Source organism: Anarrhichthys ocellatus, unplaced genomic scaffold (assembly GCF_004355925.1).
Source record: "Anarrhichthys ocellatus isolate YVR2014 unplaced genomic scaffold, GSC_Weel_1.0 scaffold207, whole genome shotgun sequence".
NCBI lineage: Eukaryota > Metazoa > Chordata > Actinopteri > Perciformes > Anarhichadidae > Anarrhichthys > Anarrhichthys ocellatus.
This window is the reverse complement of record NW_022280237.1, coordinates 183,098-199,899: the sequence shown is the minus strand read 5'-3', so window position 1 is coordinate 199,899 and position 16,802 is coordinate 183,098. Positions and strand designations below refer to the sequence as shown.

Genomic DNA, 16,802 nt, shown 5'->3' with positions numbered 1-16,802 from the left:
TAGGATACATGGTATCATGGACTGCATCAAATACCAGCAGATATTAAATGAAAACCTCACAGCCTCTGCCAGGAAGCTTAAAATGGGCCGTGGTTGGACCTTCCAGCAGGACAATGATCCGAAGCACACCTCAAAATCTACACAAAGATGGTTCACCGACCACAGAATAAAGGTTTTGCCATGGCCATCACAGTCCCCCGACCTAAACCCCATAGAAGATCTGTGGGATGAGCTGAAGAGGAGAGTCCACAAGCTCGACCTCAGGATCTGAAGAGATTCTGCATGGAGGAATGGTCTCAGATCCAGTGCCATGTGTTCACCAACCTCATCACGCATTATAGGAGAAGACTCACAGCTGTTATCTTGGCAAAGGGAGGCTGCACAAAATATTAAATGAAGGGTGCCAATAATTGTGGCACATATATTTTTGAGAAAACTATTTGTTTCAGGATAAGAATTTAATGTTTCTTTCAATTATGTTACTTCAGTTAAAGGTTAGATTTTTGTGAATATTTTGAATGAAAGATCATGAGGATAAACAATAAAGACATTTTTTCACAGCCTGTTTTGCTCATTTTTATCAAAGGGTGCCAATAATTCTGGAGGGCACTGTGTGTATCTGTTTTCATACAACACTAATGAAACACCCAAAGTTGTTTAACCGCATTATTAGTCCACCTCATCTTCACCAGAAATCCTCAAAGATTCTTGTGACCTTCTGGATGAAGAATCGAGGGTCGGCACACTAGATTATGATCTCATTAACATGTATTTATTCATCACCAAGTAACAATACTGAAGTCCAAATAAAAAGGGGAATCTGCAGCTCCCCGTGTTTGCTCGGGAAGCTAGGTGTGTGTTTTTTGTAATACAGAGACACACCTTTGAATACATACTTGTAGGCAGGTCAACTGACAGAGCACCTGGTGCTCATAGACTTGGATTGAATACATCCAGTGTTATATTAGACGCTAGCTCCCATGAACTTCATTTGTGGTCTTATGACATGTGACAGAATGCACTCATCAGCGTTGGAGATGGAAGCTTGGGGATTGGATCAAGTGCAGCGGACCTTGGGACGATCGCCGACCACCCAACCACACCGTCCGAATCTTAAAATACATTCTTACATAGATCCATCATATAAAAATAAAACAGTGGAGACAATCTCATGATTGCACGTAGTAAAACTAGTAAATAAGGGCTATTGGATCGGTATAAGTGTATTCAAGAGAACTACTAGTCACCAGAAGTCAAAAGTGCATCTCCTTTTTTACACAAGCATCTAAGAGCATAACCCAGAGCAGAAGTACAGAAACAAACTAATGCAATAAGTGCCACAAACTAGTACGAATAAAATAAATGCTAATAAGTGCTAATACAATACAGTGAGTGGAAGGCTCAGGGTGGTACTTCTCGAAGAGGTGAGTTTTCAGCCTGATGAAAGATGGGCAGCGACTCTGCTGTCCTGACGCCAGTGGGGAGTTCATTCCACCACTGTGGGGCCAGGACAGAAAGCAGCCGCGACCGGGTCGATCGGCAACCAACCGCCCCGAGGCAGCAGAGCGAAGTGGTCGGGCGGGCGTGTAGGTCAATGTGAGTCACCTCAACCAAGAGACGTCCTCGAGCATGCCGCCATGACCGGACACCCAAAATATTATGCAGTGTGCTGCAGCAGAATGAGAGATTAGCTGAGGACAGACACAGAGGTGCACACTCACAGATGATCCACGGAGATAACAACAGAGAGCAAAGTGAAAAGGCAAAATCTATAAAAAAAATACACTGAAATACAAGATCTGAAAAAAAGCTACACAGACGACTTGTCACAGTGAACAACCGTTGGACTCTTTTGCAGGCCTATAATAAAATGATGCTGTAGTTTTATTACATGTTTACATTTATTCTAATGTGAGGGTCCTGGGACAGAAGATGTCGTGTGATGTATCGATTGATAAGCTCCCTTGATGTGTAACTTTGGGCAAATATAACAATACAAATAGAATAGAATAGAATTGAGCTTAAAGAGCTCGTAAGTGTTGTAAGAGCTCCTTGTAACAACTTGAATATCAGTTAACTAGAGCATCACGTATGAACTAGAATATTGTGACAACTCAGGAAAAGTGGAAATTGGAACAATTTACTGGAAAAGTTAATACTTATAAGACCGATCTAATAAATCAGTGCAGACGGTATAATGGCAGTATACTCATATTCAAACAAGAAAATAAAAACTGAACAAGTACAATAAAAAGTCCAACGAAGGTATAAAAAACAAGTAAATTGCAAAAAAACTAACAATAAAAGCTAAAAATACAAGATAATACACATTACTTCACATATGAGGTCGAACGTATGAATTGCTTGTATTGCATTGATTTTTTGATTTTTTTAAACCAAGTAAGTCGAGTAGCTCCAGAGATGTGATTCATCTCACAACTACATGAAACACTTTAAACGTTGGGCATCTGTGAGCAACACCTTCCTCAGTCTGTTCTTAAACGAGTTCTAAAGAAAGCTCTTCAGACGTCCACGTCACATTCATGACGCGTTGTAAAAACACAGAGATGTCCGTAGCTGTGTTCTCATAATGATCAATCGTATCGTTCCCATAATATGAAGCATGTAAACAATCTGCCGGTTGCCATGAAGGAGCGCGAGACTTCCGGTCCGTGTGCACACACACAAACTGAAAAGACGAGTTGAGACGAGTTAAGAATGCTCCAAAAGCACCCGACCGACATTTACCAGCAAATCAATGATCAAGTAAAAATGAATTATGTTGGTAACCACTGTCCAATAATGGGATTATAACTCATTATTGATTTACATGCATCAACATTGGACAGAATCATTCTCTTCATGACATTCAGAAGTTGTTAAATCTTTAAAATATCTTTAAAACAAGGAGTTCACTTTGTAAAAGAAAAGAGGGCGTTGGACACATAAAACTGACGTATGATTATTATTTAGTACGAAAGGTTTGCTTGTGTTTGTGTTTGTAAAGGTAGTAATGAAAGGATTAGGGTCTAACGGTAGAAACAAGAAGCGCTTTCTTCGACAGAAAGTGAATTTTAAGGGATTCATATTCAGTCATGCAGCGATCTTTACATATTACGCAGAGCGGGTTTGGAGCATGAGAAGTCCCTCTCGGGATGAACCGTATTTTAAGTAGGACTCCTGATACCGTCTGTTGAATGAAGCTTTCTTTTTCTTTGAAGTTGAAGGCTCTTCTTCTGTCTCCTCAGTGGGCCTTTCCCCTTAGCAAAGAAGCTCTCCAAAGACATTTGTTTTTCACTCATTTTCACTAATGTTTGCTTGTGGGCTTAATTTGTGCGGTAACGTATCAGGTGACAAGCGTCTTGACATGTGTCAAGTGGGACAGGCGCATGTAATTGGGAGAGAATCCGGTCATTTTTCAAAATAAAATATCTTTCCGACTCTGATAATCAATCAAATGAAAAAAAGTTATTTATTCTTTCTGTGCGGCTCGGTACCAAATGACCCGCGGCCCGGTACCGGTCCACGGCCCGGGGGTTGGGGACCACTGCTCAGGTGTGTTATTTTTGACTTTTGGGGAGTGTCGCTGGATAGGTAAAGCAACGGGTCCGGTTTGGCTGCGTTGGTTGGTTGGTTGTTTTGTGCGGTCAGAGCAGTTGCCTCGGGGACACATCCGGAGCTGTCAGGTGAGTAACCAGCTCATGTCTCATGTCATTTAACGCAGCAGCGAAATATACCAGTAAAAACTTGTCAGCGGTTGATGGGGAATGTCGATTGACAGTTGACGAGGAGTAACCGTCTCTTGTGGTGTGCCGGTGGAACAGAAGTGACGGATACCACCAGTCAGAGTTACACATGACAAAGAACTGGCATGTGACACGAGAGCGAAAGGATATAAGGTGCCCGGGGCAGAGGCATGAGATCCAGCACTGCGGATCTCATGCGGTGATAAAGAACAGACAACACCTTGACTCTATTATCTGTGTGTGAAGATGCAGACGGGTTGACACACATTTACACACCCAGCGCCAACAAATGTTCTTCAGTCCTGATTGGTTGCACAGACTGTGTCTGCTTATAGCTGTAAGGAGGCGACGGTGTTGATCTCTTCACTACCTTTGACAGAAATATGCAGATTACAGCATCAGGCCAATGCTGCACAACTTCTTCTTGTTTGTCCTCTCTACCAACCGTCAAACAAAATGGAGTCTTCAATGATGCACCAAACATGAAATCCCCTGAACTCAAGGTCCATCTGGATATCTGGCACCCCCAAACACAGATGTTCTGCAGGAATGTGTAAGCATTCATAAAAACCCACAAATTCAGATTTTATAAATTTCTGTGCACATTTTTCAGGACAGAAGTCTGTGCTTTGAGTCCATTACAGTCATTTAGCACTCAGTATCCATATATACACCGTAGGCACAGCTACGGGAGCAATGCTCAAGGACACATCGACATGCAACTAGTGGAGCCGGGGATCGAACCGCCGATCATCTGATTGCAGGACGGCCCTGCTCTCCACTTAGCCACGGTCACCCACATGACATGTAAAAACGTTTTTTAAACTGGTGGTGGATAGTAAACACATAAACGTGGGTGTGCAACTTTAACAATTATAGTCATCTTTGAGAAGGTCATTCTAATTATAGCATCAATATAATCATCCTTTAACTAATACCTTTAAAAAGAATAGAATGTGACTATTATTAAAAATAAGCCGAGTCATCCCAGTGCTCTGCAGCCGAGTAAAGGTCACAGGCTTGTTTTGATGTACCGATCTACAGACCGCTGTCAGTTCTCCCTGTTATTGTGTTTCAAAGAACAAAAGATCTCCTCAGCTGTAAAAACAGCACAAGTTCACAGTGTGAACAGATTTACCGACGTGATCGCATCATTACTGAACTAGAAGGACCTCCACTTCACTTCGTTAAGGTATTTTAATAGAGGAGATGTGAAACAGTCAGCTACGGGAAATTAACGAGGAAATCACGCAGCGGACTGTAGCTGCTGGATCTTATTACAGTTGCACAACATGTTTACTTTAAGTTTCTTTTGTCTGACTCATCCTTAGAATGTGATTAATTAGATGCAATTCAATGGTCAATAACTGGTCACTTAGCATACTTCCCAGCATGCCTTTGAATTGGGTAAAACCCTTCTGTCCTTCATTTAGTTCATTTAGTCTGAATGAATGTGTTATATGTTGCAGTGAGATGACTCAGCGTCTCTTGTTGGGTAAAAATAAAAACACTATCCAACTTAACGTAACACCCTAACCTGAATATAGTAAATTACAGTCGGATCAATATTCCATACCATTCATTTAATGTACATTAATGGGATACGAACCACAGAGAATATCATCACTGCTCGTGAAATGATTTATTTTCTATTTTCTTTTGTATGTTTTTCAAATTTTAATATTAGATGCCATTGATTTTTCTATGATTATTATTATTATTATTACTATTATTTATATGTTTAGTAGTGTGTGGTCCTTTATGCAAACTAAAGACTTAGCAAAACAACCGTTTTCAAAGTTACAAGGTTATTTTATTGTCATTGTACAACATGGTAGAACAAATAAATGCAGATTGCAGTTCTATTTTGCTACATAACGAATGCTATATTTGATATGGAGGATGAGTTAAAGAGTCTCACAGTCAGAGGAAAGAAGCTGTTCTGAAGTCTGGTGGTTCGACAGCTGATTCTTCTGTATCTCTTCTAGACGGCAGCAGATGAACAGCTTGTGTCTGCGTGTTTTGTCTTTTAATATTCTTTGAACTCTTCGCAGGCACCTCATGTCATCAATATCACTGACGCTCAGTCGATGGTACTGATGACGTTCTGGGCGGTTTTAATCGATTATATTTAATATTTATCCAATAGTAGAAATCAGTCAGTTTTTATATGTTGCATCTAAAATTGCCCTGTGGAATGATGTTGTTCCGTCTCTTTGAATTAAGAGGATGTTTAAGAAAAAGTTGGTTTGGTTAAATAAAATAGAATATACTAAAATACTTGTAACAGAGTTTGATTACATTTTGGGAGAAAAAAAAATATCACAAAACCAAAAAAGTGCTTCAAGAACATGAAACGCATTATAAACCAACACGAACACTAACCAAGTGGAATTTGAATTAAAATGGAAACTGTATTTAAAAATATACAGCAATGACTTCATTGAGATAAGTAACTGATTACACTGATACGGAACACGGTTATCGACATAAAAACACATTTACCTTGCCAAATGTACTTTTGTGTACTTTTGATATGGATCTGCAATGATGTTTTAGACAGCCATGTTTTCCAAGTTTGTTTCATCAGTTTGTGACCTTCCTGTTTCAACATGACAAAGTCAGCTCACACAAATAAATGCTGTTCCCAGTTTGATGTGGAGGAACTTCAGTGTCCTGCACCTCACTGGGATGAACTGGAACTGGACTTTGAAAATATCCTCAAAGACACTAAATGAATTGGAAATTCATAATGATCACAAAGAGACAAACAACAACTACAAAGAGACAAAACAACTACAAAAAGGACAAACCATAACTTAACATAAACAACAACAAATAAAGTGACACAAAACCACAGAGAGACACAGAACAACAACATCAAGTCTGGGTATCTTGTTCCTTTAAGAGAGGTGATGTGACCTTTTGCATGTCTGTGCCGTTGTCTCATTATCAGCCCACCTTCTCACCTGATACCACTTCACCTCTCAGCCCCGTCGAACATATATACCAGTTCATCTGCACTGGAGCTCTGCCAGTTCATGAAGGTTGCAACGTTGCTTTCCAGCATTTGGGTTCAATCCTTTGTTTCCTGAGTCGTGACAGATACAAACAAAATGGAAAAACCCACAAAGTATATATAAAAGACATTGAAAGACAGTCCAGTAAAAACAACACAAAGAAACTTCACAAGAAACCTTTTGACAAAAACTAAAAACTTTGTGTTGTGACGACCCTCTCTGCCTGTTCGTTTGGCTGCCTTCCTTGCAGGTGTGGAGGTGGGTGTGGCAGAGGGCCGTCAGGCAGAGTGGAAGCACCTGAGGCCATTTGCAACAGTGTTTGAAGGAAAGCTGCAAAGATGACGAAAGACAAAGCTTAAAAAAACAGTTCAGTCCTGATGGTCCAGGAGTTTAACACGCAGACGATGTAATATCTCAGAGTCAAGTCAAATATCTTTGTTTCATGTCATCCACCTCCTTTTTCCTTTATGGTCCACTGTTAACAAAGATTAAAAATGTCCAAAAATTCCTGTAATAAAATCTTAAATTCCATTTGAAAGCTCGCAGGCAATCAGTGACGTCCAGGAAGAACTGGAGTGAAACAGTCACACCTGTTGAACAAGTGGTCACCAGGTGGCGCTGTAAGAGAACAAGACACATCAAGAACATAAAGCCCCCAAACATCTGCTCATAAATCCTGTCACTGACAAAATAACGTTCCCAAACAAGTGCACTCGAGGTTTCATTTCTAGGGAAACCCTGAATGTACAGTCACAGTTTTTAACAATTAAAACAAAACAAAAGGAAAAAACCTATAAAAAATACTTTATTTGGTAGTAGTATTTAGTAGTTTAGTCATTTAAACTCACTACGAAATGAAAACAAAAGAATTTGGTTTCCACGGGACTCGAACAGCAGTCTCCTGGGAGAGAAGGGACCCGTCCTCCAACCTTCATCATGTGTGAAGGTTCTTTTTAGCAGACTGAGCTGCTCAGATCAGATGATTGAATGTTGAATTTCATTGTATTTGTTAAAGTGTCAATTGTGTTAAGGTTCACTGATTATTGTGTCTTTGACACAATACACACGCAATGAAAGTGACTTTTAAAGTAAAGTTGATTTTGTGTTTTCATGTAGACTGACCTACTTACTGCATATCACTGAGTCTGTCCTCAAAATACCAAGAAGTTCACCAAACTTACAATAAATGATTGGTGTGTATGTGTGTTGCTGTTAAAGAGGGAGATCATTAAGTTCAAAGCAGCTGCTGTGTGTGTGCCAGGATTCCTGTTTAGGTGTGGTGCAACATAGAGAACGATGTCTAATATGTTATTATAATTAATTAATCATACATCACAATACATGCTTTCAGTACTGACATGTAGACAGATGACACTTAATTATGTAGTTTTGTATCTACGAAAGATCCGTGAGATGTAGTTAAAGGCGTGGCTGCACGAGGTACATGTTGTACCTAACTGTACGGAGCAATTACAAAGAGCAAAGACCTCAACAGCGCTTATTAGAAGAATGACAGAACTCATTCATGTGTTCTAATGAAACTCTTTCTTTATCGCTAAATGGTTTTGCAGTGGACAGGTGGGCTACCAGGTGTGTCAATCAGTAGTTAGGTATGAGTTTTAGGGGGTTATCATCTATGTCATACGTCATATAGGAGCTGCCAAAACATTTTCTGTGGTGGACAAAACCTGCATACAGGCAGATGAGTTCCACTCCAGAGATGTGATTTATTTGACGATCTGGAGGTCTGTGAAGGATTTTTCCTCCCTGTTGGTCTCTCATCTTCTTCTCTAATCTTTCATCCCGTCCAACAAAGCCCAGTTGAAGCCCAGTTGAAGCTTTGGTGGTACCACGAAACGCCCCAACGGTGACTGTGGCCAAATGGAAAGCTGTCAGAATCTGTTGACATTTGTTTTTGCCTGTATTGAAGGTTTTTCCGTCTGTTGATTGGTTGGTTTTTTTAGACCAAAGTTGTGTTGTGCCCCCCCTCATCCTCTCAATGTTGACTAGTGTACAAAGCAACGAGATGCTGATGAGATTCTCTGTTTCAAGCGTGTATCTTGGGTTCTCTCAGTAACATCATATGAATCCATCACATAATCCCATCATATGTTGACATCATTATCTAACTGCTCAAATGTTTTTCAAAGACCACTTTTATGTCCACCTGCAAAGGAAATGGGCCAATTTAGTACACTATGAAAATGAGTTTCCATTGTGTTGCCACATATGATGTGACACCAGCTGACAATGAAACCTCAATGAAAGTTTAGTCTTTTGAACAAAATTGAATATGCGCTTAGTGCAGGCAATATAGCAACACAACTATTGTCTGGATTGTGTTCGCAGGCAACGTTCTTTCGAGTGAGTGAAGCCCCACACTTACATGTTCCTATAAAGAATGTGATCGCTGTTGTAAATCAGTTGAAAATTAATTGAATTTCCTCCAAGAGAGGTTGAAACAATTCAGCTCACATTTCTTAGATAGAAGGATGTAAATAAAGACGGGTATGGCGACAAAAAAACGACTCATGAAACAATGAAACTTTAATGAAAATGAGAATAAAAAGACACACAAGGCATCAAAGATAATTTAAAGGAATCATCAACCCAATAAACATATGTTGTTGGGTGTGCCATGAGGCCCATTGACGCCTACAGTAGCACAACATAGGTCATCTACCATACTGTTCTAAAAGTGTTCCTAACATTTCACTACCAACGTAAAGTGAATGATACATTTCATAATTACTGGTTGCAATTTCAAAATGAAATGTCACTTGGCGAGTTACTCATGTGTATGAACCACACAGCATCCAATTCCCTGCTGTAAACAGAAAAAGAAAATGTGGCCTCCACCTGGGAGGGGAAGGTTTCTGAGTCTATAATCACGATTGTTATTATTAATTAGTCATTGCATGTGACGAGGACTCAAAACGTATTAATACACGAAGAGGCAGAGAGCAAAGGCAGACTTCAGAGGAAGAGAGGTCCACCAAGTGACACCGAGGAAACCGCATCGCTTCACTTGACTTGACTTCACCGCATTATCCGAGTAAGTGGAAAATTTATCTTTCTTCTTATCCTTTTTATCTTCTATTCTTACTATTCTTATCTGATTCAATGTTGACTTTTTTGATTTCGCAATTATTTGTTACATGTCATCTGCGTACAATCGTCTCGGTACAGTCGGTGATGTTGCTGATTAGAAACAACCCAGAGGAGAGATGATGACACGTTTCTTTTCTCCATGATTTCTCAATCAATATGTGAATTTATGAAGGGCTAAACTATCCATAAAAACTGCTATGAAATAAGACTATTACACGTAATACATTTTATTTGTATCGCGCTTGAAAAGGTCCTCGACGGCGTGGTAGAGATGTGGATCAAATCTCTCTCTTGATGATAGATTTTCACAACTTCATTGCTTGCCGTGTTTGAGAATATCAAACATTTGTTGGTTCTGGCTTTTCTGATTTGAGCATTAGCTGGCAGTGTTTTTGACTGTTGAGAAAGACAAAAAACAATATTTAAGGCTTAACTCTGGCCTCTGCGCTTTTTGTTGTCATTTAACAGAATTTATGCTGATCATATGCATTCCAACTGATTTTATTTATCGGATAAGAAGGATTTGGAAATCTATTGCCATTTGTTTTTTCGAGTAAATTCACTCAATGTTGACAGTGTACAAAGCAACAATATTCTCATGAAATTAGCTGTATTTTGGGTTTGAGCTGCTGTTGTGTTGAGTGCAACTACAGTTTGAGCTCTTACACCCTCCCAACAGCAGAACATCCTGCATACAGAGAGATACAGAGAAATCACAGACACTCCACAGTGTCTGTGATTTATTTGACAATCTGGAGGTCTGTGTAGAACTTTTCCTTTCTGGTGGTCTCTTCTTCTTCTCTCATCTTTCATCCCATCCAACAAAAAACAATGGAAGCACTGTTGGGACTGTTGTTGTACCAAACGGTGGCAACGGTGACTGTGATGTGAAAGTTGTCAGAATCTGTTGACATTTGTTTTTTCATGCTGATGACCTGTATTGAAGGTTTTTCCGTCTGTTGATCGGTTGGTTTTTTTAGACTAAAGTTGTGTTGTGCTCCCCCTCATCCACTCAATGTTGACTAGTGTACAAAGCAACGAGATGCTGATGAGATTCTCTGTTTCAAGCGTGTATCTTGGGTTCTCTCAGTAACATCATATGAATCCATCACATAATTCCATCATATGTTGACATCATTATCTAACTGCTCAAATGTTTTTGAGATTTGGAAGACCACTTTCATGTCCACATGCAAAAACAAATTGGCCAATTTAATTGCAGACGGAAAAGGGTTTCTGGATTTTCTTTTTATTGCCACATGTTATGCGACACATTTTTAGAAACTACCAATAATGAACCCTTAATGACATTTTGATATTTTGAACTCTGTAATATTAGATCCTCGGGGGAAGGAAGCATGTTAATATTTTGCAAACAATCTGCATGTAAAAATCTCCTTTCTACTATTTTTCATTTTCTTTCAGGATATCACCATATGTAGTTTTGGAGGAGGAAGGGGAGGAAAACAGAAAGAAATCACGATGTTCATCAAGACCTTTATCGTTGTTCTTGTACTTGTTGGTAAGTAATTAAGAGTCATTTATATTTCTTTATATTGGGTTTTGTTTAGTTGGTTTCCTGTTTTATTCTGTCAGGGTTTAAGGCAAAAATGTTAGCAGTGAATGGACCCAAACGCAGAGAGAGACGAGGGAACAGAGGGATGAATAACGATGACTTTAATTGTTAAGAAAATGTTCAAAAAAACCTTGCAGAGTAGGGGAGTCAAAACATGTGTAACAAAAAGTCCAAGGAAACAAACTAACTAACAGGAAACATGGCAGAGAAGACCAGGAATCATTATAGATCAAAACAGGGAGCAGAGCAGACGACACTGAGACAGACGACACACAGGGTTTAAATACACTGAGGAGGAAGCAGGTGATTAGACACAGGAAGATTCAATCAGGGGCGGGACAATCACACAGGCGAGAAAACATACAAAGGCAGGAAGTGAAGTGAATACAGGACACAAGAGGAAGGGACGTTCAAAATACAACAGGAAACCAACGAAACGAAACCCAAGACCATATACATATGTATGTATGTATGTATATATCGGACACCACAACTAAACATGACAATTTATGACTGAATTCTGACCAAACTCTTGACTTGAAACAGCAACCAACAGCCAGCCTGCCGAGGGAACCCTGAGAGATAAGTGCCTAACAAGAACAACCACAATGGCCCCAAGTGTGATCACAACTGCCGTGACAATGACCACAGATTCCCCAACAATGATTCAAGCACCAGTAACTATAAAAACAACAAGAGAAGCAACAACAGCTGCCCCAACAACTACAGCAGCCGCAACAACCACAGCTGCCCCACCAACTACAGCAGCTGCAACAACAGCTGCCCCTCCAACTACAGCAGCTGCAACAACAGCTGCCCCACCAACTATAGCAGCCGCAACAACAACAGGACCATTAGCAGCAGCAACTTCAGCAAGTGCGAACGCAGCAGCAACGGCTTCAGCAATAGCAGCCGAAGCTGCAGCAACAGCAGCAGCAGCAGCAGCAGCAGCAACTACTGGACCCACTGCTTTAGCTGCAGCAGAAGCTGCAGAAGTTGCTGCTACAGCTGCATTACAAGCAGCAATAGCATCTGCTGCAGCAATAAACGGATTGTTACCACCAACAGTGGCAGCAGAAGCAGCAAGAAATGCAACAGACGCAGCCAAATTAGCATTAATTGCAGCGAAAGAAGCAATTGAAATGGCACCAACAACAACAACAGAAGTAGAAAGAACAATTGCAGAGGCATCAGCAAATGCATCAGAAGCAGCTAATAAAGCAGCAGCGGCAGCAGAAATGGCTGCAACTGCAGTGACAGCAGAAGATGCAGAGAACGCTACAGCAGCTGCAGGAAAGGCAGCAGAAGAGGCAACAGTAGCTCTAGCAGCACTACGAGCAGCATTAGCAGCAGCTACAAACCAAACACCTGAAACAGCAATAATGCAACTATCAATTTCGGCAGCAGAAACAGCAGCAGAAATGGCTGCAAAAACAGCAACTAAAGCAAAAGCAGCAGCAGAAGCTGCAACAGCTGCTGCAAATGCAACAAATGAAGAAACAGCAGCTGAAAAGCTAAAAGAAGCAGCCAAAACAGCCAATGAAGCAGCAACAGCAGCAATAGCAGCCGCTGTTGCAGGAAAAACAGCAGCAGCTGCTGCAGTAACGTCCATTTCGGCTTCGGCAGAGACGACAACAGCCGCTCCTGGAAAACCCGCTCCTCTACCATTACCAACAGCCACTGCTTCAGCAATAGCAGCAGCAACATCAGCAGCAGCTGCAGCGTCAGCAGCATCAGCAGCAGCTGCAGCAATAACAGCAGCCACTGCAGGAAAAACATCAACAGCTGCAGAAAATGCTTCAAAAGCTGCACTAGCGGCAGTTACTGCTGCAGAAGCATTGACAGATGGGGAAGTTTCACCAAAAGTGGCAGCAGAAGCGGCAGGAGATGCAGCAGATGCAGCTTTAGCAGCAGCAGCAGCAGCAATAGAAGCAGCAGCAGCAGCACCAGCAGAATCCTCAGCATTGGCACAGAAAGCACTTGAAGCATCATTAAAGGCAGCAGCAGCAGCAGCAGCAGCAGCAACAGCGGCAAGATTAGCAGCAGACACCGAAGAATCAGAAACAACACCTGAGAATGCCATAAGAGCTGCACAACTGGCAGCAGTGGAAGCAGAAAAAGCAGCAACGGCACTTAACGCAGTACTTACGGCACCATCCTTTGGACCAGTACCACAAGAAACAGCAACCGCTATAGAATTAGCAATAGATGCAGCTAAGACAACAGCAGCAATGGCAGCAGAAACCGCAAACAGAACTACAACAGCAGCAGAAAGAGCAGCAGAAGTTCTGGCAGCACCATCTGAAGAGGCAGCAGCTGAATTGGCAGCAGTAGCCACAGAAAAAGCAAAAGAGGCAGTAAATGCAGCAAGAGCAGCAGTTGCTGCCTCAGCAGCAGCAGCAGCAGCTACAGTGCCAGACACACCAGCAACAACAGCAACCGCATCAGCATTACTTTCTGCAGTAGCAGCAGCAACTTCTGTAGCAGGAGCAGCAGCAGGAGCCACTTCAACTGCTGCTGGAGCAACATCATCCCCAGCTGCAGAAATGGCAGTTAAGGCTGCAATGGATGCAGCCACAGCTGCTGCAGGACAACACAATCTGCAATTTTTACAAACTGCAGCAACACGTGCTGCTAATGCCGCCAAAGAAGCAGCTGAAGCAGCCGCAGAAGAAGCAAGAACAGCACCAGCATCAAAAGCAGAAGCCCTGGCACGACTTGCAAATGCATCATTAATAGCAGCAGAGGCTGCTGAAGATGCAGCAAACGCATTGGCAATGTTAGCCTCGGGTAATGCAACAGCAATTGCAGAAGCTGCACGAGCTGCAAAAAACGTGGCTGAAAAATCAAACGATGCAGCACAAATATTGGAAACAGAATTACTATCCGCCAGTGGGCCAGCAGCAGTATCACTAACAGCAGCAAAAGCAGCCGCAGGAATAGCAGAAGCAACAGCTTTGACAGCATCAATAGCAACTAGAACAGGCATAACAGAGGACATTGCTACAGTAATAACAGCAGCAGCAAATTCAGCAGCAATAGCTGCAAAATCAGCAGCGACTGCTGCAGAAGCCGCACTCCCACGTGCAGACATCACTTCATCCCCAGCATCACCGTCATCCACTGGAACAACAACAGCACCACCGCCAGTAGGAGCAACCATGTCCTCCGACCAAACAACGGTTGCACTACCTGCCACAGCGGGACAAAATTCAGCAGCAACGGCAGCAGTGACGACATCCACAGCAGCAGCAGCAGCAGCAACAGCATTGGTGGCCTCATTAGCAGCATCGGCTGGAGCAACAGAATCCGTAGAAGTAGAACAAGCAGTAAGGGCTGCGCTAGTAGCAGGTAGAGCCGCCACATTAGTAGCAGAAGGAAGTGCACGACCAGAAGTGGCAGTACAAGCAGCTGAAGAGGCAGCAGATGCAGCTTACGTGGCACTTGCAGCAATACCAGCACAACCAATAGGATCGTCAGAAATAGTAGATGCAGCAATACTAGCAGCATCTGCGGCAAGAAAATCAGCAGCTGCAGCGTCTACGGCTTTGGAAACTGCAACGCCGGAAGCAATTAAAGCGACTGAAGAAGCTGCAAAAACAGTGTCAGAAGCAGCAGCAGAATCACTAGAAGCCTTATCAGCAGTCACAGCAGAAGAAAGAGCACAATTGCCAATGGCAAGACGTGAAGCAATCGCCGTAGCAGAAATAGTGGCAGACATAGTGGACGCCACAGCAATTACAGCAGGATTAGTAACATCAGCCGCAGCAGTAAACAACAGAGAAATAATGACATTAACAGCACTGGCGGTGGCTAGATCTGCAACAGCAGCAGCGAACGCAGCAAAACCACTGCTAAGGACAGCCACAGATGCAGCAGCGACCCCACCAACACCAGACGTTACTGCAGCAGCAACAGCGGCTGCAGCAACGGGAGCAGCTGAAGCAAAGAAGGCAGCAGCGATAGGTACGACAGCAGCCGCTGCAGCAGCGGCAGCAACAGCCTCAGCAGCAGCAGCAGCCGCTGGACCAGAAGCAGGAGCAGCAGCAGAAAAGGCAGCAAGCGCTTCAAAAGCAGCAGCAATGGCCGCCACTTTACTTGCAAAAGGGGAAATAACAGCGGAGGAGGCAGCGGCTGAAGCAAGGAAGGCAGCTGATGCGGCACGCAAAGCGTCGCTGGCAGCAATACAAGCGGCAACATCAACATCACCGGCATCAGCAGGACTACGAGCAGCACAAATAGCAGCAGCAGCATTAAAAGCAGCAGATGCAGCAAACACCGCAGCAGAGGCGGCAACGAAGGCGGCATCGTCAAATTCAACGCCAGAAATACTTTCCGCGGCTGAAAACGCCGCCGACGAAGTGGCCACGGAATCAGAAGAAGTGGCAGCAGACTTACAGAACTTATTGTTGGACAGCGCCATAAGTGATGCAGAGCGTGCATCAATAGATGATGCGATTGTGGTGGCACAGATGGCGAAAGTAGCGGCAAACGCAGTGCAATCGTCCCTGATGGCAGCATCATTACCACAAGGCACAGCACCCGACCTGGTCATGTCAACAGCAGAAATGGCGGCGGTGACGGCGACAGCTGCATCGACAGCAGCAGGTACAGCGGCAGCGAGGGTTGTCAACGCGGAAACGGCAGCAGCAACAACAGCAGCACCAACAGCAGCAGCAGCAACAACAGCAGCACCAACAGCAGCAGCAGCAGGAGCCGGTGCAACAGGAGCAGGAGCAGGAGCAGGAGCAGGAGCAGGCGCAGGAGCAGGAGCAGGAGCAGGCGCAGGAGCAGGAGCAGGCGCAGGAGCAGGAGCATCAGTAGTCACTTCATCAGCAGCTGTGATCAACAACAAATTCAGTCTCATGTCTGTCACAGTGGCTGTCATAGCTGCTGTCCTTCTATAGGGAGCAACAAAATTCAGCCACATTAGCATGTCAGGATTGATGGACCCATAGTTAACCTGTTGAATACAAAGATGTAGTTACTATTTAAATATATCATTCTAATTATCCTATTTATGATGTGTATGTGCAAATTATGAATCTTCAATAATTTTTCTTTCTTCAAAGTCAGAGCAGGCAAGAAAGCGTTACCTAATCCTCTAACTCATGGGTAAAGTGCTCAAACTCTGAATAATTACTTTAGCTAATCAGTAACAAACATGGCCGATATTTAATCTAAATAATTATATTTATTATTGTATTTCTTGTGTGCATGTTTGAGTTGGATTGCACATCAAGTGAAGGGCAGAAAATTACCTCTAGATTCACTTAAGGTCAAGATATTGTACCTCTGGTGTACTCTGGTGTACCGCGCGCTAAAGATGTCACAATTATGTTCATCAGT

At 42.7% G+C, this 16,802-nt stretch overlaps 1 protein-coding gene across 1 annotated transcript; it reads right to left on the bottom strand.

The window, feature by feature from the left end:
- Positions 1-7,220: 7,220 nt before the first annotated feature.
- Positions 7,221-16,161, bottom strand: LOC116400807 (ice-structuring glycoprotein-like). Its single transcript, XM_031878870.1, has 2 exons — positions 8,463-16,161; positions 7,221-7,384 (listed from the first exon to the last, which is right to left on the bottom strand). Exon 1 carries the CDS (start codon positions 14,614-14,616, stop codon positions 12,121-12,123), a length of 2,496 nt encoding a protein of 831 aa, XP_031734730.1. The 5' UTR covers positions 14,617-16,161; the 3' UTR covers positions 7,221-7,384; positions 8,463-12,120.
- Positions 16,162-16,802: the final 641 nt, after the last annotated feature.

What these genes read in the sequence shown, in the direction of transcription:
- LOC116400807 (XM_031878870.1), bottom strand. Translation starts at nt 14,616, where the DNA reads ATGGTTGCTCCTACTGGCGGTGGTGCTGTTGTTGTTCCAGTGGATGAC.